Consider the following 19,429-nt stretch of genomic DNA (forward strand, 5'->3'; position numbering starts at 1 on the left):
AACTTGAAGATTTTTTTCACAAATGGTTGTATATGACGTTTTGAATCCATTGTGTTGGCTTGGGCGTAGCATCCTGTCGGAAATGGTAAAAATACGTTTTTGTTTTCTGTATGGAAAGGAATGTCTTGAATTGTATTGTAACAAATGCGTGTACAGCTAGGGCGAAATGTTTTACGTCCTAGCGACTGGTCTTCGACGTAGCAAGGACCTTACACACCGGCGCTTGTTTGTCTCGATGTCGAGGAATGTCTTGAACGCATGATAACATTATTCCCGTCGCCACGTAGAGCTAAACGTAAACAAACCAGCGTCGTCTGCTCCATCTTAGTTCCCAACTGCGACGTGTCAACACAAGAAATTGTTGGCTGGATCCCCCAGGAACAAATTATTGTAATCAGTACACAGTACTGCCCAATAACAAACTCCAAACAAACACAAGGTAAGAGTGTGGTATTCACTTGGCATTTTACTTGTCCAATTTATTACGCATACAACGCATAGGAAAATATTCACTCGGAATGGTGTATGTTTCGTGTATGAAAGCATGAAAGGTTCTAATTTTGTATTGGTGAATATCATTTCAATCAAATACCAAAAGTAGCAAATGTCTTTGGCTTTCAGAAAAGTTATCTTCTAAATAGTTTCGTGCCTACTTCTACAGTTCTTTTTTCATGTATTTTTTTAAATCTGACATTTAAAATAATATTCACAGGTAGTTGCCTGACCAAGAAGATGATTGAAACTGAAATTACACCTAGCCAAGCTTGTTTTCATACATCCGAGCTTGAAGATGATGCAGAAGAATGGAGTGAACTGGAAACTGAGATGCGACGAGATTTATTGGCCCTTGATTTGCGAATTTCATTATTTGTCGGAGCCGTGCAAAATTTCAAATATGGTAACTTCAAGTGCAGTCAGTAATTAATCAGTAACATAAATGATATTCTTCTACACAGAATCACTTCTTAAACCTGTACCTGCAAATTACCGAAAAAGTGACGGCGAAGCAGATATCGAAACTATACGAGAACTGGTCTCAAGACTTCCAGAATTGCCTCTTCTTGATGTCAGCAACAAACAGGATCCCGAAATAGCAAGTTTTATGAAGACATTCTTTTTGAATCACAATCAGAAGCTCAGCCTAATCTCTATAGAGGAGTTTAAACGGCAACTGTCCGGACAAATTGAGCTACAACTTGCTCCACGATGGATTTTTCAAATTGATCATCTCTCTCGCAGTCAGCAGGCCTGGGAGCGTAGAAAAGCATCTTCTTCTACGTTTTGCGCGTTTCACGGAAGTCGTTTCGAAAACTTCCATTCAATTTTGAATTTGGGTCTTCATCAACATCTCAACAAGGTACGCGACAACTTCTCATTAACTGTGTAATGTTTTATTTTCAGAATGGTGATTGAACCATTTTGCTTTACTTTTGTAGACCTCTTTGTTTGGTGAAGGAATTTACTTATCGACTGAACAGTCTTTAAGTCTTCAATACTCCCCTTGTGGGCAAGGCTGGAATAAGAGTCAGTTGGGACCAGAGCTGTCTCTACTCGCCGTTTGTGAAGTTATTAATCATCCAGACGTGAAAAGAAGAGGTGTGAATTAATTTTTGTTTTTGTTTCGTGCAACGTTTATTAATAACGAATAATTTACACCAAAAGGTTCGAGACCATCAGCAGCTGATTCCGTGATTCCGGACAAGTATATTCTCGTGACCAATAACGAGCTCGTCCGCCCACGTTATTTCCTAGTATATACAAGACCTAAAGCGAAGAAAGTTAAAGTTACGAGTTTCATAGAGCGTTACAAATTTGTTTTGTTCCTCGGGCTCTACGTTTCACTTTTGCTCGCGATTGGTCTCGCTAAAAAGGTGACGATTTAAACCGCACAAGCACGCATCCTATTTTTTCTTCTTTTTCCTAAATGTTGATTAGTTTTTCTGGTCACACAATTTTGTTTATTGCAATAAAAAACACAATATTTTGATACCAAATATATAGCTATTGAATTTTCAAAAATTATTTTCAATTAATCAAGTCCATGAAATTCCCAGTGTGTTTTATACCATCCGTAAAGTCTCACAGGATCTGTCTTGAGTTTCTTCCATCTTGCTTCCTCAAGCTTTGCTTTGTCTATAGTAGGGAATTCAAGTGATAATTGAAAATTGGCATGTACGTGTTGCAGAAAAATTTACCATGTTCAGCTTTAGAAGCAGCATTAGTGGCTGCTGGTGCAGATTTTATTGTTGCTCTGTTTTTAACATCATTAGATGTGCCTTCTGTGGGTAATGTTTTACCAGTACCCAAATTACAATTCCCCCTTCAACAAAAGACAATTCAGTAATTTAAAAAAAGCCAATTATAAATGTAAAAATTGAATACTGTTGGTGAGGAGGATAGAAACTGGTGGTGGGTCTTGTCATTGGTTGGGATATGGTTGGTGAAGTGCTGGGTGGAGTTCTCTCTGGCAACTTTGATGTGGGTAGAATGTTGGTAGGTCTTGGAGCTTGAACAGCAGTTTCACCTAGAGCTCTCTTTCGTTTCTGAACATGCTTTTCGTGCTTCATCAAATGTTTTAAATCTAAACAAAGACACAGTCATTAAATAATGATTTTAAAAATAAACATAGAAAGCTAGTAGATCCATTCTATTTTCCTTTTCACAATAACAACCTTTGGCAAAGTGTTTGAGATGATTTTCTGGAACGTTTTTTATACCCATCTCTTCCAGAATACAACGAATTTCTTCCAATGTAAAATCCATGTCTTAAGTATTTAAAACCTCATTTCAAACAGATAACATATACAAAATAGTTGTGTTCAAGTTGGTTCAAGGGCTTCAAGCTAGGTTTATGACAGTTTTTGCATACTAAATTAAGATCACAGCATTGCAAGTTTCTATAAATTATGAATTCAAAATTCAAAAAAGAATTTAGAAAAATTAACTACGGGAAATAAAGCTGGTTCTTACCTGGCTGAAGAACAGTCGAAAACTCAAAACGTGGTGTTCTCAGAACTGCTGCCTTTCTTAACAGAGTTATTCGAATACGAATTACGAACTGCCAAGCTTGCAGTAATTTCACCAGAAAGAAGTGTCCACAGAATAAAATTGTTAAAATTTCGTTCCTTAGTCTTGGATTATGGATCTCGTCAAAAGCTCTGCAGACCAGAGAGTGCCATGCTACACAGGGTAAATGTCATGAAACCGTGAATTTTGTTAACTCGCAGTAGACAACTACGCATGGATCTGGATTTGCATTCAACTGATAATAGGGTATCCACGTATGCAGTATGTCGTGCCATTCCTCTTCATAATTCAATTGTTGATGAGGAACTTGGCATGCCAAAATGCAATTTCATTGACGTCGTCACAAACATGGTTGGGGAGGGGACAGCCTTGAAATAGTTTCTACACAGTGGCTCGTGTTTATCTGATAGAGTTATTGAAATGTCCTGCAACTTTTGCACAGTATTACTGTAACAATCAAATGAGAGGTTAATTAGAAAAATATTTTTGTTCAGTATTCTTGTTTGTCGAATGTTTTTTGTTCCGAGTCATTTAACAACCTATCGTATCATTTACTTCATTTTCAGATCATTAGCGTTGAATACCCGGAACGTCTTAATTTTGAAATCGTCGTCGTTTGTGCCTCTTACCAGCAATGAAATCCTGAAAACATACCTCAGGTAAGAAACATAAACATAGAAACCAAAGCTTTGTTCTTTTGGTATATTTTGGAAATGGATTGTGTTTCTTGGTTAGTTTCAAGTTATTCCTTCAGCCTATCCCGCCCTTTTTTTCTTGTTTTTTGTATGCCTGTTTTACCGAAAGATGGCGTTAGACTGAGATTTTTTTTTTAATTTTTTTAAAGAGAATAAAATCCTTGTCTATCAACATAAAAATAAGGAACGATGTCACCTCAGAACAGCTTTTGTTAGGCATTCATCAAGAAATTGAATTAGCGTTGAACAGAAATGGACGCCACGTTAAACACATTTTGATTGTAACCAATGGAGCGATCCATCTCTTTCCGCTTTCCCATTATTCTTCACTTGCCTCCCCGCAGTAAGCCCATACAGAGACAATGAATGATGGCTATTCTTTTTTTATTTGACTGGACTGTTCCCCGTGTTAATGATCAACAAGAGAGGGTCGTAATCGAATAATCACGTGGTGAAATATTCGTCATTGTATAGATTCCCGCACGCTCACGAAAGCCCTGAGGTGTTTTGTCTGATTCTCGCTGTCCTCACATGTGCACTTGCAATCGATCAACAGCTTGCGATGCGACATTAGCTCAGAAAGGTTGAAAGTACATTGTTTTTCACTCCAGTAGTAGCATCCTCTTTGGTCACGTTGAGTGCTCGAGGGGTAAATTGAAGTGTTAAATCGATTCGGATTGGGCCTAAGACAATAGCAACAATGTAAAGAAAAGAAATCGATTCAATAGGCTAGGTTATTTTTGGTTCAGCTATCGTTTTCATTTGTTCTTTACTAGGTACTCAATGTAATCAAATATCTGTTTGATCCAGGTAATCCGCTATCGATTGATGCATTTGTTTTTGTTTTGCCTTCGTGGGACGGAAGTTATGTAATCCCAATTACTTTTTATTCAAAGGTTTCAAACGAAAATCTCTTAGAATGAGTAAGTGAGGTGCACGTAAAAAGTTTGAAATCGTTGAATTTTCATTCAAGCTCTCAAGATCCCAGAATATTTCCGGACGAGTGATTTTTCTTTCTTCTACTTGTGCGTTTGGGCAGCGCCATCCCTTGTGTTGTTTTTTCCCCCCATTTAACGACAAGATGGATTACCCGCTCCGTTTGCCACTATCTCATTTCCAGAATATTATGTCGTTTGTTTTCCACGCGTTTGGGGGGGATGCGAGAGTATGTATAACAATATCAATAGGTTGGAAAGAAGGATGCTTTTTATTAAAGACCCGAGAGTCCAATCGAAAAAAAATTGTCTTTTGTTTGTCCTCGGTTTTGCGTTTTTAAAAAAAGAATGGGAGCGCATGAGGTACGAACTCCCTTAAAAATTGGGAATTGAATAAAGAATCAAATCCCTTGCGCTAAAGCAGCCAATGGAAATAGCGATAGACCAATAGAACATTTAAAGGTGCCCCTCCTTTTCGTATGTACGGTGGCATTGTTTTCCACTCTCGACACAAAGCCAAATTGATGCTGTGACAGTGTTAAAGATAACATGAAAATCTAAAAGATAAAAATAGAATGAAGGTATGGTTAGTTCTGTTTTCTTCCCGACCACAGGGAAGCCTTAAAGCTTTATTCTTTTCTTTTTGTATCCATCAAAAGAAGGATCTAGCTCTTTCTTTCATTGCCCAACTATATTATAACACACTCCCTTCTTTTTCTTATTTTTTATTTTTTTCGTTCGGTTGGCTTTATAAATGTACAGCTCCGGAGATCATTTCATTTGTGTCTGTGTATGTCTGCCTGCCTAACTGTCGGGAGCCAATTCTTTTTTTTTTTTTTTCTTTCTGTCTTTATCTCATTTTTTTTTTATGTTTTTATTTACGTCATATATAATTTCCGCAAATCCTTTTTTTTATTGGTTTGTTCGTCCCCTATGGAGGGTGTTCTCCCACATTTTTGGGTAACTGGTGAGAATGGTAAAGAAGAAAAAAAAAAAAAATACCGACAGCAGCAAATACACTCTATTTTTTTTATTTTTATTTACTAACTCTAGAAATGGTTTGCTTAGACTGTCTTTACATGTTAGACTTGTCGAGACATTTTTTTTTCTTTTCTTCTGGGGCTGCAATCATCCGCTGCGTGTGGCGGAAGGAGCCAAGCGCTTACCAAGAGACGTCGGAAATGTCGGTACTCACTGGCGCCATCTATTCGTTTTTTGTTGTTGTGTTTGTGTGTGGCCCCTTTCAATTTTTTTTTAAGCAGCTGAAATGGTCGCCAAATTGAAGCTTTTTACGTCAATTCCAACAGTGCAAGTGAAATTCGACGGCTGCAGCCCGTTGCTGATTTGTTTTTTTACATCGAAATAAATAATCGCCCCAACGGGGATGCTACGTGCAGCAACTCGTTCCATTTCGATTTGCGTCGAACGAGAAATAGCGCTGCTCTTTTTGTTTAACGACTTTGGGATTCACGGTCGAGTGCGGCACAGGCTGTCTGTTCTTTGCACGTGTTTCTTTTTTCCAGACCCTTGTCGATCATGAAACTAGAATTCAATTAGCAACGTAGGGTCTGTCGTTTCTCTCGTCTGCGTTTGATCTGTTCTTTTTTTTTTTCCCCGATGTTGTCACGACAATCGGTGGAGCGCTGAAAGATTCAAATAGGTGTAGGGCGGTGGGGGAGGGAGGGTGTAGTGGGTGTGAAAGGCCAAAGTGCCTTTATCGTGTTGGTAGGCGACAATGATAACAAGGTGCCATTGTATTTGATCGCAACACTGTGTGTATATCGTCATTGCAAACGTTTTTCCTGTTTGGATGTACACAAGAGGTCATTATTCACCTTCCGGCGCAACAGTTTTTTTCTTTTCTTTTTGTGTGTCACACACATTCAGTGCGTCTTCGTTAGGGTTCCATTGAATGGAAGAAAAAGAAGTGGGATTAGCACAATAGAAAATGGTTGAAATGATAATAAAAAAAAAAAAATAGGGGAATTTGTCAAACAATAGCATGTCCCATACTACTAATCAGCGGCCTTAAATGGGGGTTGTTTTCGTGGCGCAGTCGCACAAGGATTTTTTTTTCTCTCTCTTTCCCTCAAGAATTTCGAAGAATTCAGATGGAATGTAATAATGAAATGAGATCTTTCTTTTTATCATTTTATTTTTGGGTACACGAGCACTGATTGCACGCTATTCGTTGTACCTGAGTTATTTTCAATTGAAACTTAAATTTTCCTCGCATTTTTTTTTTTCCCTTCAAAGAAACCCACAATTGATCCCCCGATGATTGATAAATATAGAAAAAGGCTTTCGTTGTCCAATTCTTTTTTATGTGTCCATTGCCGTCGCGATGTTAGTCGTACGGTTTCCTTTCGACTGTGTCGGATGCGCATTTCTGCCAATCCTGGCGCGCGTGTGATCGAATTAAAGTGGATATCTTCAACAAGAGCAAAACAATCCAGTTCGCTTTTTTCTTGTGATCATTATTCTGCGCATTCCTTCTCCACTCAGCATTTGCAGGATCGTCTCTTCCACTCCGCCACCCCAGCGATTGATATATTCTTTGCCATCGTGCCTGCCGATGGATCCTGCGCCACTACGCGCACCGGATGTGTGCCGGCCGTGATGCAGCAGAGAGAGAGAGGAGAGTTAAAGAGGAAAAAAAAAGGGCGTTGCGCTCACGGCTTGCCCCTTCAGTCGCTTCTCGTCATCCGATCTCTTTGGTGAACTGTTTTTGCTGTTGTTGTTGTTGTTATTCTCGCTCTTGCCTAACCCCAGTTCTGTTTGAGTGTCTGTGCGCTTGATTCGGTTCACAGAGTCACAGAGAGCAAAGCTGACATTGATTCCGTCATGGATGCTGTCTGCTCGCAAGCCGTCAACGATACCCTCAACGCTATCAGAAGGTAATTCATAGAAGAAGAAGAAGAGGAAGAAATAAAAATGTTTGAATTTATTCCAAATGAAATGCAAATGACTTCATTTTTGTGGGCAATAGCGGAGTGTTGATGGCCAACGGGACGGATGATATGGCGGATGAATATTCTATACTGGAGAATGTGCTAGGAGCGAATTGCACCGATTGGTGGCTATCCAGCATTAACCGGACGTCGATGGATTTCCTAGGCGACGATACGGGCGGCACGAATTCGTCGTTTTCGGACAAAGAAGAGAATCCGTCGTATTTTTCAAGAGACTATCGCCTTGTCGGCACGTTATTTCAGGGATTAATTCTACTCGTAGGCGTCCTCGGAAATCTACTCGTTGTCATGGTAACTCTTTTTGTATTCGCCTTCTTTTATTTTTTTTTTTTCTTACAAATGCTGATGAAGCGAATTGTACTTTTCTTCCGGATCCGAATCCCCAGACTTTTTCTTTTACAAAATGTGTTGCCTTGGCATTTTCATTTCCTTTCAATTTGTTTCTTTTCTTTGTTTGTTTGTTTGGGGGTTGGAGAGGGACGTAAAAAAAAAACAAAACCAAAAAATAATAATAAAATTCTTCCAGGTCGTCTATCGAACGCGTTCGATGCATTCACCAACCAATTGCTACCTGGTTAGTTTGGCTGCCGCCGACTGCGTCGTCCTCATCGCATCCGTCCCCAACGAAATTCTCTCGTATTACGTCATCGGCAGCCAATGGATTTGGGGACCCATCGGCTGCGCCGTCTTCGTTTTCCTTCAGAATTTAGGCGAGTTTGATTTGAAATGAAGGCACTCGACATCGTCGTTTTCTATCGCCACCTGATTCAATAATGACGAGGTGATGGAAATGTGTTGCAGGAATCAACGCGTCGTCGCTGAGTTTGACGGCGTTCACGGTCGAGCGCTACATCGCCATCTGCCATCCGATGAAGGCGCAAAGCGTTTGCACGGTGAAACGGGCCAAAAAGATAGTGGGCGGTGTTTGGGCGTTTGCATTCTGCTATTCGTCACCTTGGCTGGGCCTCACCATCACCGAGCCAATCCATTACAAAGGATTTCAAACGGTCGAGCGTTGCGCCATGAAACTATCGCGGGAAGAATACCTGGTAATGGATGAATATTTTGTTTTGATTTGATTTGATTTGTTTTTCAACATTTGAAAATGGCGATTGTTTAGGGTTATTTCTTTGCCGACATTGTGGTGTTCTATTTGGTGCCGTTGCTCATTTCGTGCGTCCTCTACGGCCTCATCGCGCGCGTCTTGTTCAACGGCCACTTTAACAAATACCCAGAGGTCTGCCGGCACGATAATCAATCGTCGGTCGATCCGACTAAGAGCTCCAGGGTTCAGGTCAGTCTCATTATTTATTTTTATTTATTTATTTTTTTGAAATGTGTTGCCTCTTTTATGTCGCGTTCGGCATTGCGTTAGAGTATACGAAAAACCGTAATTTAATATGCAAATTTGCATTGTGTGTTACAAAGAAGGAGCTGAATTGTTGTTGACTTAACGAGGGAAGGGATCGCCCGGCTTTTTTTTCATTGTCCCCTCGTTTTCCCTAAACTTGGTCAATCTTTTTATCGTCAAACTTTTCTCCTTTGAATGCAACCATTTTTTTTTTTCAAACATGGAACTTTTTTTAAAAAAGGGGGCGTTTTTATCCTTTTTTTTTTAAATATCTTGAACTCAAAGACTTGGCAACAATTGCATAAAAAAAAGGAAGGAATAAAAATAGATTCCGATTGATCCAATCCGGAGAAAACGTGGTTTAAACTTTGGAAAACAAGATGCGGGACCCTTGATAATTATATGCCGTTTCTTCCTTGTCGCTGCGCTAAATGGCCGACTTAATCGTATAAACACATAGATCCGGGCACTTTCACTCCTTTTTTTTTAACCCCCTCCCTGTTTTTATTGCGACGTATTTTCTTCCTCTTTCGTCTGACGTCAAACGAATCTTTTGAAAGCCGAGTCTGGACGGTACACCGCAATCTTTTGATGTTGCATAAAGAATCGTTCTATACGTATCACGACCTGCAGCAAAAAGAAGCCACCGCAATCTTTTCAAAGGGTATGACAAAAAGGGGCTCATGTCGATTGGGTTCCATATGTACAAGCACATTCGCAACTGATCGATTTTTTCTTGCTGCTTGGTGCACGTTTTTCCTGTTACAATCGTTGAGTAGCTTACAGGATCAGGAGGATATTCAAATGAGCCGTCTCTCACGTTTGCGCTAGGGCTTTGATTTTGTGTGTGTAGCGGTCGTTTGATATGGCAGAGGATCATTATCTTTCTAAAGAGCTTGTCCATCCTATTTGAAGAGGTCGGAGCATGAAACTTTAAAACTCGTGGAGCACGTCGTCTTTTCTTAATTAGCCGTACACTGGACAAGGTATGGCAAAATGAAACTCGGTCGCTAATGAAGCGAATATTATTCTAATCCGTTTGACGCCGCAATTTTAATGACGCAAAAGAGCTAAATGACCACCAACGGAAAATGCCGCCTCACGTAATCACGTTTTTTTTTTATTTTCTTTTCTTGATTGTTGCTAGTCAACTTTTAATTGATTCTTTTTGTGTTATTGTCCGGAAAGCCAATCGACGTCATACCGCCATCCTCTAAAAAAAAAAGAATAAGGCGCTGGTTGAGCAGCGGCGGCCGGGAAGGACTCGTTTTATTTCTTGTTTTGGGATGAAGACATGGGTGGACAACCAATTAGATGAAAAGGGAAAAAAACTTTCTTTTGTTTTGGGGATAGGAGAGGCATCGATTGATAGATCAGTAGAATCAACTTATCTTCTAATGACATTCACGGATTTAACGCACGTTCGTGAACTTTTGTCGATCCGCCTTTTTTTTCCTGATACGAACCTATAGTGTCCATATTTACATTCATGTTCACCATTCGCGTACTATCCGCCTCTCGCACGCGCCTCTGAATATTTCAATCACAAATGAGATGGATATTCGTAGAAAAAGGCACAGCATTGCTTTCCATTTTTTTTATTTGACTGACATGTCAATAAAATAAAAAGAAAATGGGGGGGTGGGACCATCTTGGACAAGATTCCGACTGGGGATTATATATGCGTGTTTTAGTTTGTCGAATTGTACAGAGAGAGAGAGAAAAAAAATCAAATATCGTGAGAAGAATCGATATGGGAATATTTATAGACGCCCATACACAACAGCCTTCCGGTTGTTCAGTTACCAAGGCAAAAACAATATGCACGTGCATCTTGCATTTGACGGCAGATATCAATAAGATTGAATTTGTGGGTGTGTGTGTGCGTACATGTTTCACGTGCAAAATAGTGTCGTGAAAAAATGTGAGTAAAAACAAAAATTAAAGGGCAACAAAGGCACGAAAAACTTAAAGAGGATGTTAACATTTGTTTTTTTCATACGATGCTGTCCTTGTTTAAAGGATGACAAAAACTGCTTCGGGCGGAGCTGATGGGCTAGCCAACATTTAATAAAAATCTGACGGCCTTATTTACGACGTAACATTATCCGTTTTGATTTTGATTATTTTTGTTTTCTCAACTCAACAAATAAGATGAGGCCTTACCTATTTTTGCCCGCCCGTTTCTTGTTTGGTTACTCGTCTACTCGTCTTTCAACTGATGAAATGTCCCGTTCGCTTATGGAATTGTATAGTCTCGATCGATATCGTGAATTTGAGCTATTTTATTTTGTTGTTGGTTCCTTAGGGGGTAGGGTTTCCCCTCGTGTCAACCATCACTTTTGCAATACGGGGTCAAGTGGGCTATTTTGTTTATGGGACTCGTAAAAATGAGAACTCGCCCGTGCCCCGTATACCTGAATGAAGAACCTTCTCGTTGTTGGAAGTCGTAAACCAATCGTATATGCCGTTTGGTCGATATCTGGACTTTTGAAATGATTTCCAAGTGATTGAACTTGTATACGAATGGTAATCCACCTAATAACACTTAATATCATAAGCCTTTCTTTATCCTTGAAGGGTTGAGACGCTTGTAATCGGAACGATGCCAGTTCCACCGAAGAATATCGCGAAAAACATCGTCTCTCTTCTTATTCATTTCTTCTTTCTTTTGAAATCCGAGGTGCATTGATAGTGGCGGGAAAGGCAGCCGCTGAGTGATGTCATTTCCCCTGTTATATAAATATAGTTGTGCTGTGTGATGGCGGGTCTTCTTTTTTTTTTTTTTATCCGCCAGCTGCAGCACGTCTCTCTTTTTTTCTTTCCCCCCATTTTCTTTGGGCCCTATAATAAAAGGTTGCAGCGTACACCAACGCCAGAGAGTTAATAAAGCACGGGCAATAGAGTCCAAGGCAACCGTTCCTTCTTATTCCCATATAATCTCTAAGAATAAAAAGAAAAAAAAAAACTCTGTCTGCTTTTTTTTGCTGCCATCCTCCCACCAGTCCAACTTGGCGGATGTACGTTCTTAGGCGTATACCAGCATAGATGGATAGACATCAGTGAGAAGTGAAAAAGGCAGCCTATATCACGGAGGAGGAATAAAGGAGGGAGAAAAAACTCGTATAAATGGAAGTTGTCCAAAAATAGGAGAAGCAGTCGACTCTAGATGATGCCAACTGTGCACGAGATTTGGATGAAAGTGCAACAACACGAAAGAGAGCTGGGAAAGGAAAAGTTAACAGCTTAAGTTTGCGGAAAGAGTGCATAACACCAAACACTTAAATTCGAGGATAGCTTGCTGGAATAATAGGCAAGTATAGATACGTTGCTGCTCGGACGAAGGCTGGAGGCTTGAAAAGAAGAAGAAAAAGGGCTACGTTGAAGGCCTCATTAAAAGACAAGTGGTCCATCTGTAGCTGCAGGATGGTAATGTATCCGGAAATGGGAAGATCAGATGGACTTTTCTTTTACGCCAATTATGCGCGTCGGTTCTTTCAACGATGATTTTCTTTTGTTATTTTTGTTCTTTGCGTGCAAAACATGTGGCAGATTCGTTGACAGCGTTGGATGTTTCAGCGTGTTTTATGCTACAATTGTAGTACATTAACATATTTTTTTTGTGCTTTCTGATTGAGTGGTTGGACGCTTTTTGACGCGTGTCACCTGCAACACGCGATTTCTTTTTTTTTCTCCGTCGTTTCAAACTCTTCCCTACGCGCGTGATGACAAGTTTATTGCTATATACAAGGATAAAAGAAAATTTCGTGCGCTAGCGTGAAAACTTTTCCTGCGGGAGAAAGTGTGTAAATCTCTGCTCCGTCACAACACGCGGTGTGTAAATTTCTCTTTTCCTTTTTTTTTTCTTGAAGAGGGAAGAGGGTGGGAAAGGAAGGTGATGGAGAATGACGTGGTTGTTGTATTGAAACCAACAAATTCCGTAGGGAAATCTACACATTTTTTTAAACTAAATAATTCTATTCTATTCACAATGCCATTTGACAACAACGCACGGTGGTCTGCGTTTCTCTGAAAAGTTCTTTTACAAAATCCTTCGCTTTCTTTGTTATAAGACAAAAATTTGTACAGTTTTTGCATTAATCAATTCTTTAAAGGGATCGGCTCGACACTCTGTTTATTCTTCAACATGGAACTCTTCTCAATTTGCAGCTTTTTCCTAACCTGCGAAATTTAATTAAAACGCAAACTTGAATAGATAGATTAGACCTATATTTATCAAAACATATGAGACTGCGAATATTTGAACAGACTTTTAAAATCGATCCGCTGTATAGTTCTTCGTTAATGAAACGGTGAGTCGCTTACGCTCACAAATCTGCATACAAAAAAAAATTAAAATTAAAAATGGCCTACCCGTTCAAGAGTGTCAATAGACTCGTGAGCTGAAAATGCGATTATATCCCAACCATACGATATCTCCGAAGAGAAAAATGATGGCCGTACGCTATCCGCTTTTCACCGTAGTTTATATTTAAATGAACTAGACGAAATTCTTGATGAGACCTTAGAAATCGTGCGCCTTTAAAAGTTTCGGAGGATCCTTTGAATAGGCGATGATTTGCGATTCGTTTGATCCTCCCGTGTGGAATGGATCGCGTCGTAGAGCGCATTGATTGCTCTGCACTTATTCAAATTTTCTTTTTCATAAAACAAAATAATAATTGAAAAAGATCTTTTATCCAAGTATTACGCACGTAAGGCATGCTATTTTTCTTTTCCTTAAAACTTATCAAAACGTGTTACGTGCCGCGCACAACTTGCTCAACTTTGGAAGCAAAGAACAGACAGACCCCCCCAAAAAAAAAAAAAAAAATGATAATTAATAAATGAGGCATCAACTTTTGGCGGTCTGTGTTAGCTAAGGGCGTTTTCATTTGGCGGCGGGGAGCCGCACTCTATGGCAGCCTAAATAGTAAGGTGTTGTGTATATTAACATAGAGACGCGCACGCACAGAGAGAGAGAGAAAGGGAGGACCAAACTTGCGTGTAAAGATGTGTATGTACACACAATAGAACGTGTATGTATACAGTTATTATTGGTGGCGACAGAAGGGGGAACTTTGATAATGCCAGCAAATAAGGCCTCGTGACTCTCTTGTGTCGGCTTACGTTCGTTTTGCCAATCTAATAACATCCTCCTTCCCTTCTATAGCCGCCCATTATTGTACAATATCTTTGGAGGGGGTATATATAGTCAATCTTTATTAATTTCGTTAAGACTATTTGATTGAATTCGTTGTTGTTGCGTAGTTGCACTTGCACGATGGATTAATGTATTGATCTTTTTGTTTTTTTTATTTGTTTCGGATTTTCGGGATATAGGTTGTGAAGATGCTGGTTGTGGTCGTGGTCATCTTCGCTACGTTATGGCTGCCCTATCGTGGCATGTTGGTGTACAACAGTTTTGCCACCATGCACTCGAAACCCAGTTTTATGGACCTCTGGTTCCTCATGTTTGCCAAAACGTGCGTCTACATCAACAGGTATTTGCACCAAACCTCTTTTCATTCAAACTATAAAAATCAGAGGATAATGAATTCGGTTGGGATTTATTGCGAATCTAGTGCCATCAATCCCATCTTGTATACGGCAATGTCCATCAAATTTCGTCGAGCTTTTCAGCGCATTCTACTTTGCGGTAAGTCGCAGTTTTTATTTTTTTTTTTTCCGACTTCCTGTGGAGAGGGGGGTTGGGTTTTGACGGTCGTCGAAGGGACGGAATCAATCTGGCGAAACGACGTCGCAAAAAAAAAAAAAAAAGTTTGATTATCCAGACGACTATTGCCGTTCAGCTTACCATTTGAAAATGTTATTATTGTTTATTGCCAGCGTAGGAAGGGGGTACGAGAAATTGCTTTTTGCCTGGACGCGATTAACGCAGTCAACTGTTTCCTATTTGAAAAGGGCTCTGCTTCCGTAGATTGCCTTCAAGTTGATCATTTTGCTCTTTACGAGTAAGCGAAGCCAAACAAGATCGTAGGGGATTCTACGTCCAAAAAAAAAGTTTTGCAAATGATTTCGATGCGAGATTGAAACTGACGCAACAACAGACACGTTCATCGTGAAAAAGATAAACTTTTGAATCTGATGTGTCTTTTTTTGTTGCCACTATGCGCTTCAATTATGGCATTTAAAAAAATGAGCCGAAAAGAGGATTCGTCCGAGATTGATGGGTTCAACGGGTTCCCTGTACGGTGAAAAATGACGGTAGCCTACCGTCTTATCCACTATTTTGATTGAGGGATGGATACAAAAATTAGAAGGACGTCAGGCGTAGAAAGGAAAGCACTAACGGGCGTGGATCAATAAAACGCTGTACACGAAGCGCAGCACGTATGGAACACATTAACGTATAAGAGACATTGCGACTGCCGCAGACAGCAACTCGGTTATGAAGCTCATTAGCGGGTGTGTAATTACTTTCTGCTTTTTGTTTTGTTTCTTATTTGTTTTGTTTTTTATTTAAAGGGAAAAGAGCAAGAAAAACTAAGACGTGATAGTCGCATAGTTGTCGCAAAACTAAGTACGCTTGTACAATACCAAAAAATATGGGACGCGCTAATGAAATCGGGCTGTCACACCAACTAATGCCATCTATCTCTGATTTTTTTTATTTTTTCTTCTTCTTCGCCCTCGACTGAGTTATGCTCATTTTCTGGTCGTGAAAAGGGAAACAATTCACTATTTTTGTTTTGTTTTTAAACTGGTGTTGTATGACTAAAGTTCACTGGATCTTCTCACCAACGCGATACAATGAAGAAATGTCTGCGTCACTTTAGCGGCAGACGGTTAATGATGAATCGTTGATTTTAATCCGCCATTTTGTTTTTGTTTTTGCGATACATTTTTATTGGCGTAGGGGATTGAGCAGAAGAAAAGAAAAAAAGGTTAGCCTTAATTTAGCATCAGCTGCGACGTAATTACATGATTTTTCTGCCGACACCCGCATGCATCTGTCATTTAACGCCGCGTGAAATGCCAAACCTGACGTAACTCTAGCGCACGTAAAGCGTGCAAAAGAAGAACCGGCATAAATAAATACTGTAAATATATTGACCAAGAAAGCTGTTCGTTTTTATGGAGCCCAAGTGACGTGGGTTGTTCGGCGCGCTTCGCTACACTTTCTGCGGTGAAAACGTATAGATACGAGAACGTATGGATGTTTTTAAAAAAATGTTTTTCACCTTTGGCTCGTTTAATTGCACCTCACAACCCAACTTGCCGGTAACGCGAGTAATGTTTCCAAACAGCAAAATTCTCCCTTAATTAACATTACAACCCCCTTTTGCTATTGAATTCGCAGTTACCGTTGCGTGTGTGAATACGTTGTACAAATTGCCCAGCCTCGTAAACACTAGCAGTTTGCGTAGATTATATTCCCCACCCACTATTTACTTAGGAAGGGATGTAGTACGTACTATGAAACTATTGAAGAGTTCGCTATTGTTGCGATTGAAGTGCGTCTATTTACTCGAGTCCCGGAACACGGTCGTGCAGTTTCCTCTGTCCTCAAGCCCCAGAAAAAAACAACCTCCTTTTGCAAACGGATATGATGTCGCCTGGGCTTTTCCTCTTTTTTTTTTGTACGTCTCTTTTCATACGTTCAAGAGTCGTACGTTGAATGACAAGTCAACAAAACTCTTGTCTTTTTCTTTTTGTTCGTTTACTGGGCAACGTTACCAAACCAAGTACAAAACTATTTTCGTTAACAATATATATATAAAAAGTCGAGGACATACTAGTCTTCCGTCGGGAACGGGAGGCTATTCAAGTCACTTTGAGATTGTGTACAAGGGAATACTTCAGTTGCGATCGATTTTGATACTGGACATTACCTGGGCTTTCTTCTTTTGGTCAACGTTGCACACGTGCGGAAAATGCTTGTCCACTAGAAGATAAAACCCCGTGCTCCCTTGCCGTGCAAAGTTTGTGAACGCGTATACCGTAACGTAATAGAGAGAAAAGAAATAACTGAAGAATCGCTACTTAATATAAAGAGATTAGTGTACTATAAGGCGATTGGGGATGTTGGGCAAATAGTTCTGTCTCGTTCTGATTTAGTTTTACTCGTTTGAGTTTGTACTCGTTGGACGGGAGCTGAAGCAACTTCAGTGGTGTTGTACGCTAGATGACTCGCATTAGTATATTTATAGCGTTCGTTTTTAAAAGGAACACCTTTTTCTTGTGGGGGGAAGGATTATTTTCTTTAAAGAGGGGGGAAATATATAATAAAATGCAGTGTATATCTTTAATATGTAAGAAGATCCGTCGTCTGTCTCACCGTTCACGCAAGAGTTGTTCGCTGTATACGGCAGCTTTAATGGCCTTTTCTTTTTTTTTTTTTCTCCCGGTACCGAAATAAAAATGGCAGATGTTCTTCTGCACCTATTTATACCGACCAAAATAGAAAGGAATAAAAGCACATGCCTGTCGGTAGTTAAAAACAAAAAAAAAGAGAGAAATGCTGTTGACTGGCATGCACGACCGTAAAAAAATGAAAACCCAGTTGGACTTGCCGTGTCACAGCTGGCGCATTTTCAAACTGAGCCGTCGGCAACGACATTATTTTGGCAAATGCGATGCCAGTCATACGATTCTCTTGTGTCATCTAAATGAATCTATTGGCCTATCGCTAAAGAATCGCTTTGTTTTGTGTGCGTGTGTGTGTGTGGATCAAAGACAATATCCGACGAACTGGAGAGAGATGAAGACAAAAGGGGAGCAGATTTAATAAATCGATTGGCAACAGATTCATCGATGCGCTTCATTAGAGCTCGTCAACACACGACCGACGTTGTCCTAGGATATCGTTCTGTACGCAACGACTTTATACGTGGTGATGGGTTTATGTTTAGTGTAATCCGATCATCTCCCATCAGATTCGCCTATTTTTTTATTTTTTATTTCTGATTTTATTTGATATTTTTGGCTTTTGTCTTTATATACAGCCATCGAAGTGGAATGGTGCATCATCCGATCGAATCGGGATTCTCATCTTTCTTGTGTACATTTCGCCCATCGTTTTGTCCGATTATATTATTATTACACGCCAGATAAAAGGATAAAAAGAAAAATGTTTTCTGGGCGCCTTGTCGCGTTCGCTTCCAATCAAATCGTTCCGACCTTCTACGCTTTTCCTTTTATGTGCCCGTGATTCGACGTGGTTTTTCTCAAACTCGTAGAAGAAAAACAGCACCTGGAGAATGTTCAAACATTCCGTATTGTATGTCGTCATTGACTAGTAAATACGACCGCGTTGAGTGCACGAGCAATTCAAGCGAATTCCTTTTTGCTTTGATTGAACAGTTTGTCCGCGATGACGCATGCGATTCAAACGCAACAATTTCAAATCGCATTGGGCACGAAAAGCGGGAGACCATTAGACGGGCAAACATGTAACGGATGCGTAGCAAACAGGGCGAGGTTTCGTCTAATGCTATTTGACGATCTGCCAGCTTCAAATCGTTTCCATTTAGTAGCGAGCTCATCATCGTGTTTCAAATGCTGCAAAGGTTTCAGATTCATACGAAAAGGGTCAATTGGCCTTGATGGAAACTCTTTGCAAAATAGTTGCGCCTCTAACTTTGTTTGACGGACGAATTTGTCTTTTTCGCTAATTAAGTTTCGCCTTATTTGAACCTTCTTTTGATAATCAACACTATTGTTGTTTCCTTCGCATGTTGGCCAGCCTTAAAAGTTTGTTGCGCGCGGAACACAAATAGCCGAGTTTCCGTCCCAGGCTTAATAATTGCATGTTCCTTTTTGTGTGTGTGTGTGTGCGCGTTACAGGACGCAGCTCACTCAATCAGCAGAGATCACCTGGAACTCAAATGCGTCATTTAGGTCACTTGGCCTAAAAGAAGAAGAAGAAATCCAAGCTAATGTTTTTTTTATGTTCATGGTGGATGCATCTCCCAGGTTCCTCTTTTTTTGTCTGGATCGCTCTGGTCACATGACATCCTTCAGCCCGTGATGTTTTACGTAAGTATTCACCTGAAAAAGAAAGAAAAAGATTATATGCAGTCCTCTTATGTAACTTAACACGCACAACAGCAGTCGCTATGAGTGTGTGTGTGTGTGTGTGTGTGTGTGTAAAGAGCCACCGCATAGCTCTATCGAGAAACTGTATGTAATGAATCCTTGTCGGGATAGTTGAATGTTTTGTACTTCCAAATGTGTCGCCCCTCCCCATCTAGTCTTTTCTCAGACATTCTCTTCCGATTGGTAGCATTACTTCAACCACCCTTGCCCAATGTACACTATGTATCATTATTTACGATCAATTAAACTATATTACCTAATATACTGCGTTTTTTCGATCGTCTGTGCATAATTTTTCACCAGTGTGTATTGATTCTTGAAATTCGTTGAAATCAATACAACAATTTAGTCGCCGTTCCCATGTGAACTGTGGAATTTCATTAGAAG

The 19,429-nt window shown here is 40.0% G+C and overlaps 3 protein-coding genes across 8 annotated transcripts; 2 read left to right on the forward strand and 1 right to left on the reverse strand.

The window, feature by feature from the left end:
• The first annotated feature begins 258 nt into the window (after window positions 1-258).
• LOC116925728 (protein mono-ADP-ribosyltransferase PARP16) lies at window positions 259-1,994 on the forward strand. Of its 2 annotated transcripts, none has more exons than XM_032932473.2 (5): window positions 259-439; window positions 713-898; window positions 957-1,357; window positions 1,437-1,596; window positions 1,663-1,994. In XM_032932473.2, the coding sequence occupies exons 1-5, from the start codon at window positions 259-261 to the stop codon at window positions 1,881-1,883; spliced, it is 1,149 nt and encodes a 382-aa protein (XP_032788364.2). In that variant the 3' UTR covers window positions 1,884-1,994. The 2 variants fall into 2 exon arrangements, with proteins under 2 accessions (XP_032788364.2, XP_032788365.2); XM_032932474.2 differs by lacking the exon at window positions 259-439 and adding an exon at window positions 452-568.
• LOC116925729 lies at window positions 1,620-3,111 on the reverse strand. Of its 2 annotated transcripts, XM_045174996.1 has the most exons (6): window positions 2,971-3,111; window positions 2,673-2,897; window positions 2,383-2,581; window positions 2,196-2,320; window positions 1,991-2,133; window positions 1,620-1,920 (listed from the first exon to the last, which is right to left on the reverse strand). In XM_045174996.1, the coding sequence occupies exons 2-5, from the start codon at window positions 2,761-2,763 to the stop codon at window positions 2,030-2,032; spliced, it is 519 nt and encodes a 172-aa protein (XP_045030931.1). In that variant the 5' UTR covers window positions 2,764-2,897; window positions 2,971-3,111; the 3' UTR covers window positions 1,620-1,920; window positions 1,991-2,029. The 2 variants fall into 2 exon arrangements, with proteins under 2 accessions (XP_045030931.1, XP_032788366.1); XM_032932475.2 differs by lacking the exon at window positions 1,620-1,920 and having other exon boundaries at window positions 1,936-2,133.
• On the forward strand, window positions 3,051-19,302 carry LOC116925726 (thyrotropin-releasing hormone receptor). Of its 4 annotated transcripts, XR_006647990.1 has the most exons (11): window positions 3,051-3,189; window positions 3,594-3,686; window positions 7,163-7,554; window positions 7,647-7,920; window positions 8,156-8,339; window positions 8,431-8,678; window positions 8,750-8,923; window positions 14,324-14,484; window positions 14,566-14,639; window positions 15,861-17,815; window positions 18,791-19,302. XR_006647990.1 is itself a non-coding variant. In XM_032932471.2 (10 exons), the coding sequence occupies exons 3-10, from the start codon at window positions 7,502-7,504 to the stop codon at window positions 18,856-18,858; spliced, it is 1,236 nt and encodes a 411-aa protein (XP_032788362.1). In that variant the 5' UTR covers window positions 3,051-3,189; window positions 3,594-3,686; window positions 7,163-7,501; the 3' UTR covers window positions 18,859-19,302. The 4 variants fall into 4 exon arrangements, 3 of the variants coding, with proteins under 3 accessions (XP_032788362.1, XP_032788360.1, XP_032788361.1); XM_032932471.2 differs by lacking the exon at window positions 15,861-17,815; XM_032932469.2 differs by lacking the exons at window positions 15,861-17,815; window positions 18,791-19,302 and adding an exon at window positions 17,950-18,780.
• The last annotated feature ends 127 nt before the right edge of the window (window positions 19,303-19,429 follow it).

Source organism: Daphnia magna, linkage group LG6, assembly GCF_020631705.1.
Source record: "Daphnia magna isolate NIES linkage group LG6, ASM2063170v1.1, whole genome shotgun sequence".
NCBI lineage: Eukaryota > Metazoa > Arthropoda > Branchiopoda > Diplostraca > Daphniidae > Daphnia > Daphnia magna.